The sequence below is a fragment of the Vulpes lagopus genome, chromosome 22 (assembly GCF_018345385.1).
Source record: "Vulpes lagopus strain Blue_001 chromosome 22, ASM1834538v1, whole genome shotgun sequence".
Classification (NCBI taxonomy): Eukaryota; Metazoa; Chordata; class Mammalia; order Carnivora; family Canidae; genus Vulpes; species Vulpes lagopus.
In genome coordinates, this window is record NC_054845.1 from 23354538 (window position 1) to 23374027 (window position 19490).

General features: G+C 51.1%; 1 protein-coding gene across 1 annotated transcript in view; it reads right to left on the reverse strand.

Moving 5' to 3' along the window:
- Positions 1-19490, reverse strand: part of MARCHF4 (membrane associated ring-CH-type finger 4) — a 109241-nt gene that overhangs the window by 20197 nt on the left and 69554 nt on the right. The window contains exons 2-3 of the mRNA XM_041737579.1: positions 6416-6571; positions 821-1013 (exon numbers count right to left, since the gene is read on the reverse strand). Of these exons, the coding sequence (XP_041593513.1) occupies positions 821-1013; positions 6416-6571 (349 nt within the window). The remainder of the gene's footprint in view (positions 1-820; positions 1014-6415; positions 6572-19490) is intronic.

The window sequence follows — 19490 nt, forward strand, 5'->3', positions numbered from 1 at the left end:
AAAAAAAAAAAACGAGAAGACCCGGCCCTTCCCCAATCGACTTAACATAAAAGAAGAGGAAAGAACACAGATTTGGGAATGGTGTAAGGGAACAGGCAGGCATTGAAAGGGGCGGGTTTCCAATTTTTTTTTTTCTCTAAGACACCAAAGACTTTAAACCAAAATCTTACCTAGAGCAGAAACATAGGTAAATGGGCAAAAGTACAGAAAGTCAAGGTGAAGCAAGGGCGAGGATCCGGAGCCTGTCTGTGCTGCATCCCAGGGCCCGCTCCCAAAATCGGTTCCCGAAGCTGCGTATGGAACTCCAGGACTACACACGGTCGGCAAACCACTAGACTAGGGAGATCTGGGGCATTGTAATAGGCTCGTGGAAGCCGAAAGAGGTGGGGGCGTGGGGGGGGCAGCTGTCGTCATGGCTGTTTCTGGGCTTTCTGCAGGGAAGACAATGGAGCCAGAGGCGTAGCCACCCCTTGTCATGGCTTGGCAACCCTGGAGTTGGCAACACAGCAGAGGAGAGGGCCTCCACCCCCCACTCGAGGCAGACGGACTGACCTTCCTCAAGTCTTCTGGGAGGCAAGCCTCCTCAGCCTCAGCCTCAACTGGGCAAGACTAGATTTGCTTGGGAAAGATGGGGGTCTTCCTTCCTTGGCCTGTCTCCTCCCCCGCTCCGCTCTCCCCTTGTGTCGAAGGCGCTGGCTCCTCTCGAGCCTACAAGTCCAAGCCTGGGACCTGCCCTTCCAGAAGGAGGGACCCTGTAGGTTTGTCTAACTCGCCAGCTCGTGGCTCCCCACTTCCCACAGAAACAAGCCCCCAGACCCACCTATGCACACCACATCCATGAATCCATACATCCCATAGCAGATCTGGAAGAGGAGGTCTTGGCGCTGCCATTTTGCTGAGGGGCTGAAGGTTGACCAGATAAGCCAAGAGATACTGGCGATGAGGAAGAGGGAACCCAAGATGGCAGCTGCAATCTGAACCTTCTCAATGACTGTCAGAGAGATGGCCTGCCACTGCAAAGAAGAGAAGGACAGGTTAGCGGTGGCTCGGGTGCCCTGACCCCATTTCCACCCCATCCCCATTCCTCTTCCTTCGGGCTCGGGATTTAATACAAGGCTTTTTAACTTGCATTACGTGGCTATCCTCACAAGTTTCCGAATTTTATTTTGTACTTTCTTTTTTTTTTTTTAATTTTTTATTTATTTATGATAGTCACAGAAAGAGAGAGAGAGAGGCAGAGACACAGGCAGAGGGAGAAGCAGGCTCCATGCACCGGGAGCCCGACGCGGGATTCGATCCCGGGTCTCCAGGATCGCACCCTGGGCCAAAGGCAGGTGCCAAACCGCTGCACCACCCAGGGGTCCCTCTTTTGCTTATTTTCTACAACACCTGGCATGTTACTTAATATAAATGCTAGAGATTATGAATTCAACAGACAAGGAGAGGACACGGGATGTGGGGGAGAGATAAGAAACACAGTATAATTTACTGATTATATACGGACACTGAGATTTCTTTTTTTTTTTTAACAGAAAAAGCATCATGCTCACAGCAGTATCAATGGATGGATTAAAGGCTGGGGTGTGGGTAGGTTTCAATTCTGCAATTCTATGATTCTCAGAAGCACAGGCCAAAAAGAGCCAGGAGTTGGATTTTTAGTTTGGGATTTATTTATGTCCTCACTCAACAAATATGTCCTCTGCTAGTAAACAAAAACAGAAGATTTCTGTCCTCACGGAATTTATAATCTAGGGAACACAGGTGATCAAATAATTATTTACAACTGCAGTTCATCAGGTGTTGGTGAGGGAGGTACATGGAACTATGAGAGCCTTTGACGGGAGGATTCAACTGGTCAGAAGCAATGCTTGAGTTGAGTAAGAGTTTAGGCCAAGAGAGGAGGGAAGAGTGCTCGAGGCATAGGAGAAAGCATGTGCAAAGGTCCTGTGGCAGAAGAAGAGTGTAGGGAGTATAAAAACCTGGGAGAAGACCAGAATGGGTGGAGCAAAGAGAGCACATGGGAGCGTGGGTGAGGCAGCTGGGAAAATAAGAAGAACATGTGCAAACTTGAAGAATTTTGGCTGTGTCCTAAGAGTAACCGTGATGCTCTGGAATAGTTTGTAGCAGGGAAGTGACAGGATCTGATCTGGGAAGGTGGAGGGCAGGACATTCTTGTGATTCTAAGGACTCCATGTAAAACCCTGCAGAGGAAAGCCCCGGCGGGTGTTTCAGCCTGAACTCCCCGGGAAAAGCAGACAACTTTCCATCTGCCAATAGCGAGTCCTTATTCTGCACGAAACGGCGTGGAGGGGAGCAGTGATTCCGGGTCCTGGAGGACTGGCCAGCGGCTCCGAAGGAACTGGCACCGTCTCACTCGCTGGTCCAGATGTGAGACACAAGCCTTTACCTTTCCCTGTACACAGAGTGTCCCATTGCAGGCAATTGGCACTGCCTCCCCCAGCCTGGGGTTGCACACGAAGGAATTTTCTAGAAGGTGGCCTGGCTCGACAGACTCCCACCCAATACTGTACCACACGTGCTTTCTCCAGAGCCTGCCCCTCAGTCTGCGAAGAGGGTTCCTGGCTGAGCTTCTTGATTTTTGGTTTTTAAAGATTTTATTTATTTATTCTTGAGAGAGACAGAGACACAGGCAGAGGGAGAAGCAGGCTCCCTGCAGGGAGCCCGACGTGGGACTCGATCCCGGCACCTGAGCCAAAGGCAGAAGCTCCACCACTGAGCCACCTAGACCCCCCTGCGCTTTTTGTTTTCACCCCTGGGTCATCAGTAACCTTCCCTTTCTCCTGCTCCAGGCTTCAAAACCCTCAAATCCGAAGGCCCAGGAAGGCCCGCGTCCGCAATCCCTAAAGCCACCCTAGTCCCGAGGCCCCCAAGCCAGCTGCAGGACGAGAGCGGGCCGGACTACAGTGTGAAGCATGATGCAATGAAGCAGGCTGGGCTGCTGTAGGCGACTCCCGTCCTGCCTGTCCCCCCCGAGCCTCTGGGAAAGGTGCGGGGGACAGAGCTGCGGAGAACCAGGGAGCCCTCAAATCTCAAAGGGGGGCCAGGAGGGGAAGCGTTCACCTCCAGCCAGGCTTCATTCCAGATGAGGTCCTGGCTGCAGCACAGTGAGGACCCCGGCCCGCACCCCATGTCCTGGCCTCCTGCACTGCAGCACCAGCCCTGGGTGTTTCCTCTGACGTCAGGAAGGGCCACTGAGCCAGGACGGCGCCAGCATCCCGACCGGGCGGTGCTGCTCCTGCTGGTGCAGTATCACCTGGGAGACGTCCGTGGGCCACGAGGACTGTCACTGCTGCCTCTCCTAAACTGGAAGCGGCTGGTCCTTCTCCCCTCCCTAGAGGACTGCAGCGGTGGGATGAAAGAACTCTGCAGGGGACCAGCTGCCCTCACGTCCACTCTTCAGGGTGTCTGAGCACTGGGTGGGGTGTCCCAGCGGCGCCCATGCCCATAGGTGGGAGCACCCAGGCCCGGTGTGCCAGGCCACCCGCCAGGGTGCCCATGGGCAGCCTGTGCCCCCTGTTTCGTCTGTAGCCTGGGCATCAGGACCATGCCCGCCGCATGGCGCTGCCTTCAGGGTTCAGTGACATGCAGAGCGACGGTCCCCTAGGAAACACCTAGGACTGCGACTCGGCGGTGGCAGAGGAGGTGAGGAGCAGCCTGCAGCCGCCACCCCGACATCCCTTCCTGGACGGCTCTTCTAGCAACAGACCGGCCCGCTCGCTGTGTGTGCGGCTTGGCCCCGGGGTGGGGGGACCCCAGGCCTGGGCCGCACCTCCTGGCCCTGACAGCGGAGGGAGCCCGCGCTCAGCCGCCGCCCACCTGCTTGCGGGGTGCGGGGGACACTGCAGGCGGCCGCCCTGGGCTGTGGCCTCGAGGCCCGGGAGCGGCGGGGACAGGCGGCCGCCACCTACCAGAGGCTGCGGGCACTGGGGGCCACGGGAGGGCCGGGCCTAGGACCCCGCGCGGAACACTGGTTAGTGGCGACGCCAATAGACCAATATTGTCCACGCGGCCAGTTGCTCGGTGTCCTTAAGAGACCAGAATGACCTTCTTTTTCTTTTTCTTTTTCTTTTTCTTTTTCTTTTTCTTTTTCTTTTTCTTTTTCTTTTTCTTTTTCTCTTTTTTTTTCTTTTTCTTTTTTTCTTTTTCTTTTTCTTTCTTTTTCTTTTTCTTTTTCTTTTTCTTTTTCTTTTTTTCTTTTTCTTTTTCTTTCTTTTTCTTTCTCTCTTTCCCTTTCCCTTTCCTTCCCTTCCCTTCCCTTCCCTTCCCTTCCTTTCCTTTCCTTTCCTTTCCTTTCCTTTCCTTTCCTTTCCTTTCCTTTCCTTTCCTTTCCTTTCTTTCTCTTTTGCTGTTTCTCTTTCTCTCTCTTTCTTTCTCTCTTCTTTTCTTTTCTTTCTTCTCTCTTTCTTTTTCTTTCTTTCTTTCTTTCTTTCTTTCTTTCTTGCTTTCTTTCTTGCTTTCTTGCTTTCTCTCTTTCTCCTCTCTCTCTCTCCCAGGAAAAGAATTGTCCCTAAATGGTTTTTCATCTTATGAGCTCGAGGTCCGGCGCCTGTTTATGAGCCAAGGGGGTATTTCAGGATGGGCCTGCGCATCTGGACTCTGACTGTTTCCAAGGCTTGAATGAGCTGAGAAGAGAGTTAATGCACCCCAAAGGGCGTGGAGTCAGCAGTCTCGTGACACCACTATTTTAAGATTTGCAATGAATGACTAAACATGGAACCAGCACAGGGAGAGGCGCCTCGTACTCTGAGCCCTTCATGGACATCGGGGTGGCTGGGGTGCCTGCGAGTTCTGGTGCCTCCTTCCAGAAATGCTGCCCCCTGCTGGCCCACATGCATGTGCCGGCCCTCACACACGCACACACGTGCACACTCACACATGCACCACACACACACTCACACACACACGTGCACACGCACACTCACTCCTGGCAGCGCCTCATGTAAACCTCCACAGTGTTTAACATAAGATGCCCTGGACCCTGCAGCTCCGGGATTCCAGCTGCCCCTCGGTGCGAAGGCCCCAACCCCATCCCCACAGTCACACACACACCACCGCCCCTCCTGGGGCCCCCCTCTCCCCCACCCCGGGCAGGGAGGCGCGAGGCAACTGTGCCAGGCCACTGGCCTGCTGGCTCACTGGTTATGCGCAGCTTCACTGGCTGGCCGTGCGTGTGTGGAGGTATTTTGAGAAGCTTAGTGCTCTCCGCGTGTGGGTGCGCCTCGCAGGGAGAGCTGCTGGGCTTGGAGGATTTACGAGGTGGGGCAGGGCTGTGGGTGCGGGATGCGTCAGGGCAGGGCTGGTGGCCAGGGCAGGACGGGGTGCAGCCCCATCCGAGTCCGGGGAGTCCACGCAGCGGGCCCCACCTCAGCCTGGCCGCTCTGCCCTCGGCCTTCTTGTCCCTCCCTTTCCTTCTTCCTTCCGCTCTGTTTCTCACAGCCTCCCTCTCCTGTCTCGTCTCCATTTTGCTCTGGTCCCTTATCACGAGGAGTGTGGTCCATGGACCAGCAGCATCAGTAGCACCGCAGGTTGTTGGAAATGCAGCATCTCAGGCCTTGCCCCAGACTCCTGAGTCTCAGTCTTCATTTTAGCAAGATCCAGGTGAACTGAATGCACCTTAAAGTATGGGATGGGCCGCTGACTTTCCTCCTCCTTAGTTCTTCTTTTCCCACCCTTAACTTTCCCTCAGGTCTTCCCCCACACCTCCTACCCTCGGAGGTTTTTTCATCCTGCTTTCATCTGCCCTTTGGCCTGTCCCTCTTTCTTTTCTTTTCCTTCCTTCCTCCTCTTCCTCCTTTCTTTCTTTCCTTTCTGCTTCCATCCACCCATCCATCCCTCTACCCACCCACCCACTCACCCATCCAACCATCAACACATCCATCCATCCACACATCCATCCATCCATCCATCCATCCATCCATCCACACATCCATCCACACATCCATCCATCCATCCATCCATCCATCCATCCATCCATCCATCCATCCACACATCCATCCACACATCCATCCATTCACACATCCATCCATCCATCCATCCATCCATCCACCCATCCACACATCCATCCACACATCAATGCATCCATCCATCCATCCGTCCATCCATCCACACATCCATCCACACATCAATCCATCCATCCATCCATCCATCCATCCATCCATCCATCCATCCCTTAGCTCACTGATCCTGTCTACCATCTAATTTTCCACAGAGATTTCCTTCTAAATCTTTCCTCTTTGTCCCCATCCCTTTCTCTTCTTGCTGAGGAGAACACACAAGAGTCCTCTCATCCCGTCTGCCCTCCTGCCACTGTGATCGTGCCCCCTAGCCATCTTGCTCCTTTTCTCCAGATTGCCCCAGACTCTAAGGGGCAACCATTCTCCTGTGCCGGTCATACCTGCAGAGGGTTTTTTGTGCTTATGGCGATAACGTGGTACTTGTAGTAGCACAGCTCGCAGCTCCAGCAGCCCCGCTCGCTGATCCACTTGATGAGGCAAGGCTGGTGCGTGCACTTGACCGAGCCATCACAGCGGCACGGGCTCAGCAGCTCCCCCTACAGCGAGAGAGACAGAGGGTGATGAGTTCCTGGTCTGGAGTCTCGTGGATAGGTGGCCACTGGAGTGATGGTTTGGGCCACCCAGGTAGGACAGACCACACCACTTAAACCAGTCACTGTCTTTGTTGGGAAGCACCAGAATCCACAGGGGACAGGGGAGCCAGGCAGCTTCAGTGGACTCAACTAACATTTCAGAGCCTCTGCTCCCACTGGGTGCTGCCCACGTCCTAGGGTGCCAGTGAAAATGAGTGTGTTGATTTTCATGGAAGTCCTCTGCCATCCAAAGCCCTCTGTCAGCCTGACGGACTTCTCTGTGAAGGCGTCTCAACTTCAGATGCTCTCAGAGCCAGGCAGACGATGCGAGTGACACAAAGCAGCTAGTAGGGCCTGGGGCCAATCTAAGGCCCAGACCCCAAGTTAAAGGCACAGCCACCACTGGCTCCATCCCACTGTACATGTGGGAATCTAGGTGGCAGTTTTTATGTAAAATGTCCCAATAGTGAAATATCAATAACAAAGGCAGGTCTTTTAAATATGTTGTGAGGTCGTTCTGCCTGAGTTTGGAGCTCTGCTCTAGAGACTTTGTACACACCTGCAGGCCAGCACACGGATGGGGTCCTACGTCCCTCTGTGAAGCCTCCTGCCCCGGGTCCCTGAGTGACAAGAGCTTGGCAGGTAGGGGCAGGCCTGAATCCTGGGCACCTAGGAGGTGGGACACGTATCCCTCCAGGCATGTCCTTTGGGCCTGGCTGGGAGAGGCTATGAAGCCTAGTCTGGGGCAGGTCTGGAAGCAGGGAGGCAGAGGACCTGGCCCAGCTAGATGGTGGGATCTGAAGCTCCTTGTGAGTGAGTGGACTGCAGAAATGGGCTTAGCTTCCAGAACACTCTGTGACCACATGTCAGTGACCATGACTGAGGCCGGTCTGCTTCAGCTTCCCACCAGGCCTGACATGGGCCTCTGTGAGCCTCCACAACCCCTTTCCTTTCTCTCCCTCCCTTTCTCCTCCTTCTCCCTCTGTGTTGTCTTCTCTCTCCCAGCTCAGAGTCCAGGGTTTCTGCTTGCTGAATCCCACCGACCCACCTCCCCGACCTGTGCTCTCTTCTGACCACCCCAGGGTTCCCATTCTCCTTACTCCCTATGCCTTCACTCCCCACCCCCAACTCATTTCTTGTGGATCTGGCCCTTCCATCTCTCTCCTGTCAAAGGACCCAGAAGATGTCCCTGAGCCCCAGGCTGGTGTGTTTGCGATTTGGCCACTTATACCGGGACTCTGCTAATCTGGAGACTCCACCATTCAGGAAACCACATCTTGCTTCCAATTTTGGGTAAGCAAGCGCAGGAGCACCTGACATATACAACACATACTTAATCATGCTCTTCACCGTAGACCGTAGAACCAGCTGTTTCCTCCAAAGATGCACAGAATCCTCTTTCCCTTCCAATTTAACCCCTATCACTCAAAGACCACACCTTGGCCTGAATGAGGTCTAGAATACTCTTTGGTACCTGGTCTGCCTGTCAAACTGCTTTTCATCTCCATCATAGTTCCAGTGCCACCTCCTACAGGGAGTCACCCCAGACTTCTCCAGTTTGAGCTCCGTGCTTTGATAAGCACGCCTGCAAGCGCCTTGTGCTGAGCACCTTGGTCATACTCCTGTTAGAGTACTGAGTGCATCCATATAAGGATCTGTCTACCGGTCAGAAAATCCCTGAAAGGCAGGGATGAGGGGCTGCTGATCATTGGACCCTGTCCCCCTCAGTACCTAGCCCTACTCCCTGAAGGCCCTCCACAACATCTGTGTTTGAATAAATAAATGAAAAAATTAATCAAGTGTCTGCTGAGGTTCCCTGCACTGTCTTGAGGAACAGGGGTGAGATGCCCACTGCATGAGAATGGGAACCATGTCCATTTGTGAGCCTCCAGACCCCAGCACCCTGCTCAGTGCCCGTCCCATGTATATACGTGTCATGAAGGAACTTGGTGGCAGAAATGCTGAGAGTGCCTCATCCCCATATAACCCTTCCCAGTTCCCCGCTCCGCTCTTCCAGTATTGACAGGTCCCCTTCACTGTAGCTCCCTCCCTTCCATACCCACTGTTGTAGCACTTCCCCCATTTGTCTCTGGGTTATTGCATCATGACCCTTCACAGGGGCAGTATCTTATCCATCTTTGCATCCTTAGCACCTAGTACAGTGCCTGAAACAGACCCTGCTTGCAACATAGACGGCAAAATGCACTCATATCTGTTTGATGAACAAGAAGTTTTGCCCCCCGAGGACATGGCTCCGGGTGAGCAGCTGTGATGCCTGGGAGAGTAGAAGAGGCAGGAGATGCCCACGTTGCTGGGCACTCGCCACACCCTTCCAGGTCTAAGGGCCCTTGGTAGTGAGTAGTTGCTATGTGGCTCAGAGAAAGAAATAGGAGGGGGTGAGGCAGGGAGAGGTGCTGGGGGAGGGGCACAAGTCCTCATTATTCATGGCAGCATTTCCTAGGCTCATTAATTCTAACAGGATGAGCTGGGTTTGATTAATCGGGTTGTTAAGCAGCCATGTCAAATTGCCAATGAAGTAAGAGACATTACTTCCGGTCCCTGGCAACGCTGCCAAGTGACAGAGAAGGCTGCACCCCTTGCTTCCAAGCAGCAGCCAGGAGACAGGGTAGCAAGAGCTGTAGGCTGGGCACAGTTGATAAGACCCAGGCTCTCCAGAGTGGCTCTGGATGTGTGACCACCAGCACTCACAGGAGCCCCAGATCTCCCCATACTTACCTGGGGAAGGGGAGAGCATGACCTGGCCTGGTCCCCGTGCCTAAGATGTGCTGTCTCCCCGGGGGCTCCTCGTCCCCCACTTTCCCCCGGAACCAGACACCCCAAAAAGCAGAATAGGAACTCACTGCAGGTGCTACAAAGATTAGAAAGCAAGGACACCAAAAGCGTTGGAAAAGTTTAACGTTGATGAAGGAAGCAATCCAGGATTTTAGCAAAAAAAAAAAAAAAAAAAAGTAAATCTGGAAAGATGTTATTTTAACCTTGGCATTTACATAAGTTTTGTATTTTATGATTTGGTATATTTTTATGTACATTTGGGAGAAGGGCTATAATCTTCTTTATGTTTAAGGCTTCTAGGAGGCCTCACTGTGGACGTTTTACCATCTTTGGTCAGACCTATGCTTCTTCAAGAGCAGAAGTGGAAAAGAGCCAGCGGCCAGGCGGGTGGGTTAGACTTAATGAAGATGAGCTTTGCAGTCAACTCTGTTAAAGGCTGAAGTGTCGGAGCAGGGAAACTGAAGTGGTGAACATCTCTGAGTGTAAGAAGAGAAAGGCTCAGGCCCCCGGGTGGCTCAGTGGTTGAGCGTCTGCCTTCAGCTCAGGTCATGATCCTGGGGTCCTGGGATCGAGCCCCACATCGGGCCCCCTGCTCAACAGGGAGTCTGCTTCTCCCTCTGCCCCTTCCCATGCTCGCATGTGCTGTCTCTCTCTCTGTGTCAAATAAATAAATTCTATTTAGAAAGAAAGAAAGAAAGAAAGAAAGAAAGAAAGAAAGAAAGAAAGAAAGAAAGCAGAAAGAAAGAAAGGTTCAATGACCAGCTCAAAGTCACTCAGCCAGGGGGTGGCATGGCCCGAATGGAAAGCCTGGTCTTTCTGACAGCAGACCCCAAGCTTCTCACCCCCACCCCCTCTCTGTTCATCCCTCCTATGAACTCAGTCCCAGCTGTCCCTCCCACACCCATGCCTGTGCCCGCCACCCTCCTGGCCCCTCCGCTGAGTCTCTCGCGCCTGCCAGCTGCAGGGCTGTCTCTTCCCCTTGCACCACCACCTAGAGTTGGGCACTGGTTCTCCGTGTCTTCCGGGGTTTGAGCTGCTCCGGCGTGTCCCGTGGAGCTCAGCACATCACAGGTGTGCAGTAAGGTGAGGCTGCCAACTGGAGGGGCACCCAGGGGTGGCAGAGGATGAGCCCCTCCAGCCCAGCTCCTGAAGCTCCAGCCCTTGGGCAGGGGGATTATTACCATCTTGTCTGCAGAGCTCAGCAAACCCCACAGATCAAAGGGGCTCATTAAATGCAAAAGGCACCAGACACTCCTCAATGATCTGCTTGGAGCTTTGGGGCCCAGGGAATGGCTAAGGCAAGAAAACTCGGGTCTTCTCTAATCCCCTGGCCTCCAAGGGGCATGGTGAGGGGGAGGGATGAAGAGAGTGGTTTTCAGGACTCCTGAGGTTTGCGTGTCTCTTCACACTAATCAGTTGTGCAAACTTGGGCAAATCTCTCAACCTCTCTGAGGCTTCTTTATCTCTCTGTTTTAGGCAAGTCTTGCCTCCTCCAAGGGTGTCTGTGAGGATTGAGTGATATCATGCCCACACACAAGTGCTGGATACAGTGCCCAGCACAAGTAAATCCTCTTGCGTAAGTATTATAATCCTAACTCACGTTTCCATGAGGACTTTAATTTCATAGTTTTTTCCTACTACAGCTCTGTTTTATTCTCCTAGTAGCAAATAAGGAAGGAAGAAGCCATGTCTTAGGTAAAAGGTAAACTGAGCCTCTGAGAGAGGTGAGTCTGCCCTTGTGAAGTGGATAAGGGCTCAGAACTATAGATCTGCTGACTTGTGGCCCAGGACTGTCCTCTGTGTTACCAGGGGGATGCTGAGAGCACTAGGGGCTCTTCTCCCCTGGGGATGCTGAGCAGAAGAGCACAGGTCTCTCGGAGGGGTCAAGTGGGGTCGTTCTAGAGGCAGGAGGCAGGACAAGTTGATCTGTAGTCCTTGGCGGTGGCTGAGCGGGTGGGTGGGGAAGAGAACAGGATGGATTCTCCTCACTGCCAATGACACAGCAAGCTGCAGGTGCAAGACTCCAGTGATGTCTCCATTCACAGATTTCTTTCTGTTTATTTCCAACTTGCTTCAATTCTTCCCCCTCTCAATCTGAAAGGACTCGCTTCTGGAGTCCTTAGGTTACCTGGTTGCCATGGCAGTGGCAGGTAAGCCAAGACTTCCCCTTCCACCCACACCGGCCCCAGGCATCCCTGCCACTGAGCAGAGAGAAACAAATACAGTCTAGTGACGCAAAGACTCCAGCCGTGCTGCGGTTTGCAGTTCCAGAAGATCAGAACAAAGGAAATGATAGAAACCCTCGCCTTGGGGAGCACTTTGGGGGCATCTTCCTTTATTGACACCAATGTGGTGGTTAAGGGCTTGGACTCTAACCTTAGGAAGTGTGGGGTGTATCCAGGCTCTTATAATCTGTGTGACCTTGGGAAAAGTGGCTTAACTTCTCTGCGCCTCATTCAGTCATTCCTTTGTTCATCAAGTATTCATCTAGTATGTTCCAGGTTCTGTTCTAGGCGATAAGGATATACAGCAGTGAATGGAACTGACCAAATTCGCTAGTAGAGAGACACAGACAATAAAGAATATAAACAAACTAGAAGTACCTAAGGTACTATCATGTGCTATGGAGAAAACATGAGCAGGAAAAAGGAAAATAGAATACCAGGAAAGGGCAGGGTGAGATTCTAAACAGGATGGCTATGAATGGCTTCACCCAATGGGGACAGTTGAGCGAAAACTTGACGAAGGTCAAGGAGCAAACCATGCAGATATCTCTCTGGGCGCTGGACGTTTCCATGCAAAGGCCCAGAGACAGAAGCATGCCTGGCATGGTGTAGGGACACCAAAGAGGCTGGTGGGTCTGGGGTTCTAGTGAGTGAGGGAAAGGGGATTAGGAGATGAGGTCAAAGATAGAATAAGGATGAAGGATGAGGGACAAATCAAGAGAGGCTTGCCCATGGGCCATTTTAAGGAATTGGCACTTACTGTGAATGAGATGGGGAGTCATGAGAGTTTTGAGAGGAGAGTGGCATGATCAGACCATGTTTGACAGAATCACTTCACCTGCTGTCTTGAAAACAGACTAGACATGGGACGCCTGGGTGGCTCAACGGTTGAGCACCTCCCTTCGGCCCAGGGCATGACCCTGGAGTCCCAGGATCAAGTCCCACATCGGGCTCCCCACAGGGAGCCTGCTTCTCCCTCTGCCTGTGTGTCTCTCATGAATAAATAAATAAAATCTTTTAAAAAGAAAGCAGATAATAAGATAATACAGATAATAAGATTTGCTGATGGATTAGATGGGTGGATGAGAGTGAGAAAAAAAAAAATCAAGGATGCTGCTGATTCTGTCCTGAGCCATAAGAAGGATGGAGACTTGCTCTCACCTGAGATGGGAAAGTCCGAGGGAAGAGCAAGTTTTGGACAGCAGACTGGGGGTCCAGTTTTGGACATGTCAACTTCGAGATGCCTACTAAATAGACTGCAATAGGTACTAGTCTGGAGTTCCGGGGAGAGGTCCCAGTTCAAGACATATATTTGAGAGTCACTGATACACAGATGGTGTTTAAAGCTATGAGCTTGGTGAAATCACCAAAGGAGCAAGTGTGGGTAGGAAAAGGGAGGGACACGAGGGCTGCTCCCTGGAGGACACCGGCATGTTGGAGCGTGGGAGATGGGAAAGCACCCGGTGAAGAGGCCGAGAGGGATGGTCAGTGAGATAAGAAAGGAACACGATGCTCCAATGGCCAAACATGAAGACAAAGGGTTTCACAAGGGAGGAGCCATCAGCCTTGTCAAATGCTGGTGATGGGTCAGGTTGGGTGAGAACTAACCTTGGATTTGAGGAGTTGTTCTTCATTTCTTCATTTTCTACGTGAAATAAGAAGCAAAGTCACGGGCTGAGAATGGAGGTGAGGGAAGGGGTGGTGGAGTTCTGAGAACCGGTGTGAAATAGTCCTGTGGGAGAGTTCATGAGTGATTAGACTAGAGAAATAAGGTATGGTTGCTGGGAGCACTGAGGGTCCTTTCTCTTAAACGAAAGAGCTCATCTGTGAGACGAGGGGAGGAGGGTAGTCAGGGAATATATTTAGCACCATGCCCGGCACACAGTAGGCGCTTGGCAAATGCTGGCTCACAGGTAAGGGGTGATAAGAGGGGTGTTAGCAGAGCTCACCTTCTCATCTACTTCAAACGTTGATTGGTTTCCCTCCTCCCTTCACCCTTTATATAACACTCTCCTGTTAATAATCCTAATGTTACAAACATTTCACAATTCTAACAAAATGCTTTCATTGACATTCTCCCACCTACTGCCTCAATAACCAAATGAGGCTAATAATTACTTCTCCTGTTTTACATATACAGAAACCCACTCAAAGAGGCTGTTACTTCCTCAAGAGAAAGGCCAAGCAAGGCTCTGAAGCCAGTTCTGTCCATCAGGCTATCCCCACAGCATCTCTGGGTGCTCTAGTGTCACCGGCCCTTCCCCTCTTCTCCTGCCCCGGCAGCCTGTTCAGCAGACCTTGACCTTTCCAGCTCCCAGTAGAGAGCTGACCTTGCTGGCTCCCGTAGGAACACACAAACACAAAGGCAGAAACATTATTTTCTCTCCCTTTGCCCCTCTCCTTTGAAGCCAATTGCAGGCAGGGTTCATTGGGAATTCACTGCTGTGGTCTTGCTGGAGGACAGGCTAACTTCCCCCTCACCTCCTCCTCACACTCCAACCTTTGGCAGATCCCTCCCATCTGCTATTTGTTAAGTCAAAATTAAGAGACAGAGATTTTTGTAAGCTAGGTAACGCATTAAAGTTTTCTCCGAAATGCAGTCTGGATTAATAAGGAAAGTTACAGTTGCCTTATTATTTTTTTAAAGACTTTATTTATTCATGAAAGACACACACAGAGAGAGGCAGAGACACGGGCAGAGGGAGAAGCAGGCTCCCTGCGGGGAGCCCGATGTGGGACTCATCCCTGGACCCTGGGATCACGCCCTGGGCCGAAAGCAGATGCTCAACCGCTGAGCCACCCAGGCGTCCCTACAGTTGCCTTACAGATGTTCTACATGAAGACACAGAGGACCTAAAGCCTTAAAATCAGAATTTCCCCTCCAGGGTAGACCCAGACCCCGTGTGTCCTCGGGTGGGAAAGAATGGACATAGGAGTAGAAATAGTTCGTTGGACTGTGGCGAAGAATAAGAAGTGAGCGTGGGTAGGAAAAGGGAGGGGTACCAAAGAAAGTGGGGACTCCCCAGTATCCATCCTGGGTAGTCTGAGAATGGATAGTTGACTTGACAGAGAAAGTAAAGAACTTTTTTGTACCACTCCCTGCACTTCACAGATTTGGGGGATCAACTAACAGTAAGGCTCATCAGTAACACATCCTTCCAACTCTATAGACTTATAGACTGAACCAACCTGGTCCATGATACGGACCAACTATTTGTGTAGCTGTGATCTGGATTGGTGGGGGGAGGGCTGAGGAGGAAGGAGACAAAGCAGGAGCACGGATGGGGCCAGTGCCTTGAAGGAAAACCTAGAAGATTCCAGGCGTCTTCTTCCTGCAGGAGGCCAGGCAATGATTTCTTGTTTCCAGAGACCCAACGTATCCTGGTATTAGATCAAGAGAAATGACCTATCATGAAGACCTTCTTACCTGCAAAGGTTGTGGTAGAGAGATAAATAGGAGAGGGTGTGACTCCCGCTGCCCTGGAGGGTGATAAAGCAAGTTTCCCCTTATCTATGGAGGCAGGCTGATGGGCAAGATGACTTCAGAGAGCCCACAGCCCCAGAATACAGGCAATTCTGAATTCTCTGCATATTGCATCAGGTGTATGGGCAGTTCTTTGTTTTCTGCTTGGAGCCCTTTGAGGCCAGTCTTTTCGCTCTGTCCCTCATCCAGGGAATTTGCCATGTCCCCTTCCCAGCCATGCTGGGCCAGCTTCTCACTTCCCCTCTCAGGGGCACCAGGGCTAAACCTTGTCACCACTTGCGCAAGGAAATAAGGAATTGTTGCAGGATAATCTGATTTTAAAAAGAAAGAACTCTATTACTAAGTAGAAGAAAAGAATAAAGATTTAAGGCCTTAATGAGCTATAGTTATCTACACTAAATCTAATTAACCACATAATTATTTCTAGTTCTGCTCTCATACCAGCAGCTTACTTAACACACACACACACACACACACACACACACACACACACACACATATCTGCCTCCCTCTTCATGAAAAAATCTCCAGCCTGCCTATTCATCAGTTCAATCAAAGGGATACACAGAGACAAGGAAAACAAACACCAAACCCAAACCCAACCCTTCAAACCATGGTTTTTCATTTTCATAACAATTATTTTATTCCTGCAATGCTTTTTCCCTTTATAATTTAACTGGTACAAGACAAATGTACCTATTTCCTCTAACTGCCTCTAAATTTACTCAACTGGTACTAGAAAGAAGAACTTAACCTCACAATAATTGAATTTAAATAACATCCAATTCCATAAAGTCAAACATGGTCTGCATAATAAACAAGCCGTGCTACACGAGGGCTGGCGGAGAGAAAGAAGGTCATATCTTATGTGTATATTCATAATCATATCTGTGTGTCTAATGACCTAAATGCGCAATATACTGTCCGTTTGTCTTTCTGTGTAACTCATCATGGCCATCACCATCGTTACCAAAGAGCTAAAATGAAAGGCTCATCTGCCCTCAGTCCTCTGCCTGACTCAATAGAAAAATGTAATTTCGATGGCCAGACCTGGGCAATTTGCATACGGCAGCCTGCTGGGCCCGGTTCCAGGGTTCCAGGCCGCCAGGTTGAAAGTGTAGATTCCAGGTCACCGTGTCCTCTTTCTTCCCCGCAAGTCAGGCCAAGCCAAGGGGACAAGTCAATGGCAAGTTAAAGGGCAAGTACCAGTTGTCCCCTGGGGTCAGCCCTCCTAACTCCCTGCATGCAGGCAGACAGACGCCTCCAGCTCCAGTTGTGCAAAACCTTTGAGTTCCTGGAAGGGGTTGTGGTGAAATTCTACAGAAATTAATCTTCCATCACAGTAATTAATATATCACTCTGCGTTGAGCGGATACAGCAGATGTCACAAGTGCAAATGAACTATGACGATGTGTTGTACTTCACGGACGTTTGGAATCACAACTCTAGGCTCTTAGAACCTTCTGTGGGGCTGGCTCCTACAAAGCAAAAAAGCTGAGTCTTTCCTGGGTGCCAAACCCAGCTCTGCCACCCTCTGGGTGGTGACCTTGGCTATAAGCCATCCAGGCCTTGATTCCTTGGTTCTCAGAATTTCAGCATACATCAGAACCATCTAGAAGCTCTTTATGAGGATACCCAGGCTTTGCTCCAGACATTCTGATTCCATGTGGACCCTCTCTTCCTCTCTTGAAGCAAGGTTGGCTAAGACTCGTGTTGCAAAGCCCTGGACCAGATACTTTTTAGCAAGCCTTCTGTCTTCTGCATCAGTCTGAGACTCTTATGTATACAGAGATAAAAACAAATACCAATAGCTAACGCATATCGAACTCTTACAGTGTGCTGAGCCCCATCTGCTGGCTTTGACTGCTGGGTCCGAATCCCAGGTCTTCCACTCAGTGGGTGAAGGACATTGTGCTAGTTACTACCCACTCTGAGCCCCAGTCCCGTCGTCAGCATCCACTTACCACGCACGAGGCGGGCTAGCGTGCTCCCAGGGCCAGGGGCACAGACGGGCTGGTTTGAATCCTTGCTGGGAGGTAAAGCAGACCAAAAGACCCTTCCTGCCTCCCCAGGGTCTCCTCAAGATTCAGTGAAATAGCGCACAACAAGAAGTATCTAGAACCCCGACACACAGTGGGTGCCCTCTGTAGGTCACTACTTATTGTCGCTCCTGAATCCACCCAGCCTTGCAGGGCCTCCACATCCTAAGCAAAGGTGGCAGGGGGCGGATGCCCCTCTTGCCCACTGCGGACGATTGTGGGGACCCTGCGGTTGGCTACCTTACTGAGCACCTCTTTACCACCTTGTGAATGAAGCTCATCAGTCTGCAACTTGTGGGTACTCTGGCTGCCTGGGAGCCTGGATAATGGCTGCAAGGTGATACCAGAGTGATGAAGGCCAGGAGCCCCCAGGTGCTGCTAACTGCCCTACTATTTCGGAGGAGGGAAGAGAGACATAGATACCCCGGCTCACCTCCACCTGCTGGCCTCAGCATCTCTTAGGAGCCCTCTCACGCCTTCTTTGTCACTTGTCTGTGCTCCTACCTCCTGTGATGGGGTAAATGGCAAGGCATTGAGTCACCGGGGGTTTGCAGCCATCCCTCCTCTCCACCACCCACCCCTTTCAGGCAAGGCCGCGAAGGTGTGTTCACAGGGCCAACCGAGGGCTTTGTGATGCCCTTGGAGGCACAGAAACGAGGGGAAGTGGAAGCAGAGAGGCTAGAATGATCTGTGTCACGAAGAGCTTAGCAAGAGAAGGGAAGTAAGACAGGGAAAAGAGATTCCTGCCCTATAATTTCCTCTGCTGGCTTTATAAAGAGTAAACACTGACATCCTTTTCAGCTCTTTCTCTGTATGGGACTTGCACTCTTTCTTTGTGACAAGCTTCATTCCGATTATCCTCCCTGCAGACTGAAAAGCCTAAAGCCCAGGGAGGGCAGTGGACTTCCCTAGGAGGGTGCGGTGGGGCACCCTCTCACTGGGAAAGGTTCAGGGCCTCTACCCCTGCCGGACCGATGCCTCTCACAGGGCGATACCCATTCCAGAGTCTGCTGAAAGCTCAGCCCAGTTCTCTTCACACCTCTCAAGGAAGCATACTATTCCTGAAGTCTTGGCTCCGCTTCCCCGTCAGGAATAAGCACGCTAAGTAGAATTTGAATTACTATGGCGTGTGAATAGACTCCGGTCTGTTGACTCCAAGCTTCTGCTAAGCTGCTCCAAGTAGTTGTAGCTTCTGTCATCTTGGCAATTTTACTTTTTGTTTGAAAGAATTCTATATTCCTTATTTCTGGGGCTGGGGAAGGGGGTGGTCTTCAATGGCCCTTCGCTTTGTCCCCCAGCCTCCGGTCAGAGGGCCTGTTCCCCACCCTGACATATGAGGGTGCTTCTGTACAGAGATAATGCCAGGAAAGGGGACCCCAAAGCTTACCAGGGCCCTTTCAGATCCATGTATGACAACCAGTATAGGGGCACTTGGGTGACTTAGTTGGTTAAGCATCTGCCTTTGGCTCAGGTCATGATCCCAGGGTCCTGGGGTCTGGCTCCATGTTCAGCAGGGAGCCCCTTTCTCCCTCTTCCTCTGCTCCCCCCCCAACTTGTGCTCTCTCTTTCTCTCTGTTTCTCTCAAATAAATAGAAAGAAATCACAGAAAAAAGAAAAAGAAAGAAAGAAAGAAAGAAGAAAGAAAGAAAGAAAGAAAGAAAGAAAGAAAGAAAGAAAGAAAGAACAAGAAAACCAGTAAAGAACAAGTCCAAAGTTCATAGGACAGCCCAGACTTCTGCACTCAGGATTGGGGGCATATTTAGACACCAGCGGTGTTTCCCTCCAAAAGATTGAGGCTCTAGAGCCCATAGTCTCCTTCATTTAGGAGCCGTTCAGTGGCCCTGGTTGAGAGCAGCGGCTCTGGGCTCTGGTGCTGAGACCCCAAGATACCACCTGCCCGTGATACACACGCACCAGGACATGCTTCCTCAAACCCATCTAGACTCTCAGCTTTTGCCATGGGGTTATTCTTTAATTTTTTTGCCTGCATTTCATTTAATTAGTGCCTGGTATGTAAAATACCACTTCCTCTTATTTGCCTTTAACCTTTTTCAGATGACAAGGTGGTTAGGCAAACAGTCAAGGCTCTTCTGGGATTTCAGTCATTTTCTGGGATTTGGTGATCCAAATCCATGTTGCTCCTCCCCTTAGATTTAGTGATTGTTTAAAACCATATTCATCTTCCCCTCAGCAGTCGTCCATCAGTGAAACATCCTATTTTTAATCCTATTCTCATGTCGGGAATCATTTCGGCCACTTTTTGCTAGACCTTCATCAATTGCTGAAGTTCTTAAGGTAAGTTTTCCTGCTATGTCCCAGACAGCCAAGGATCCTCATGTCCA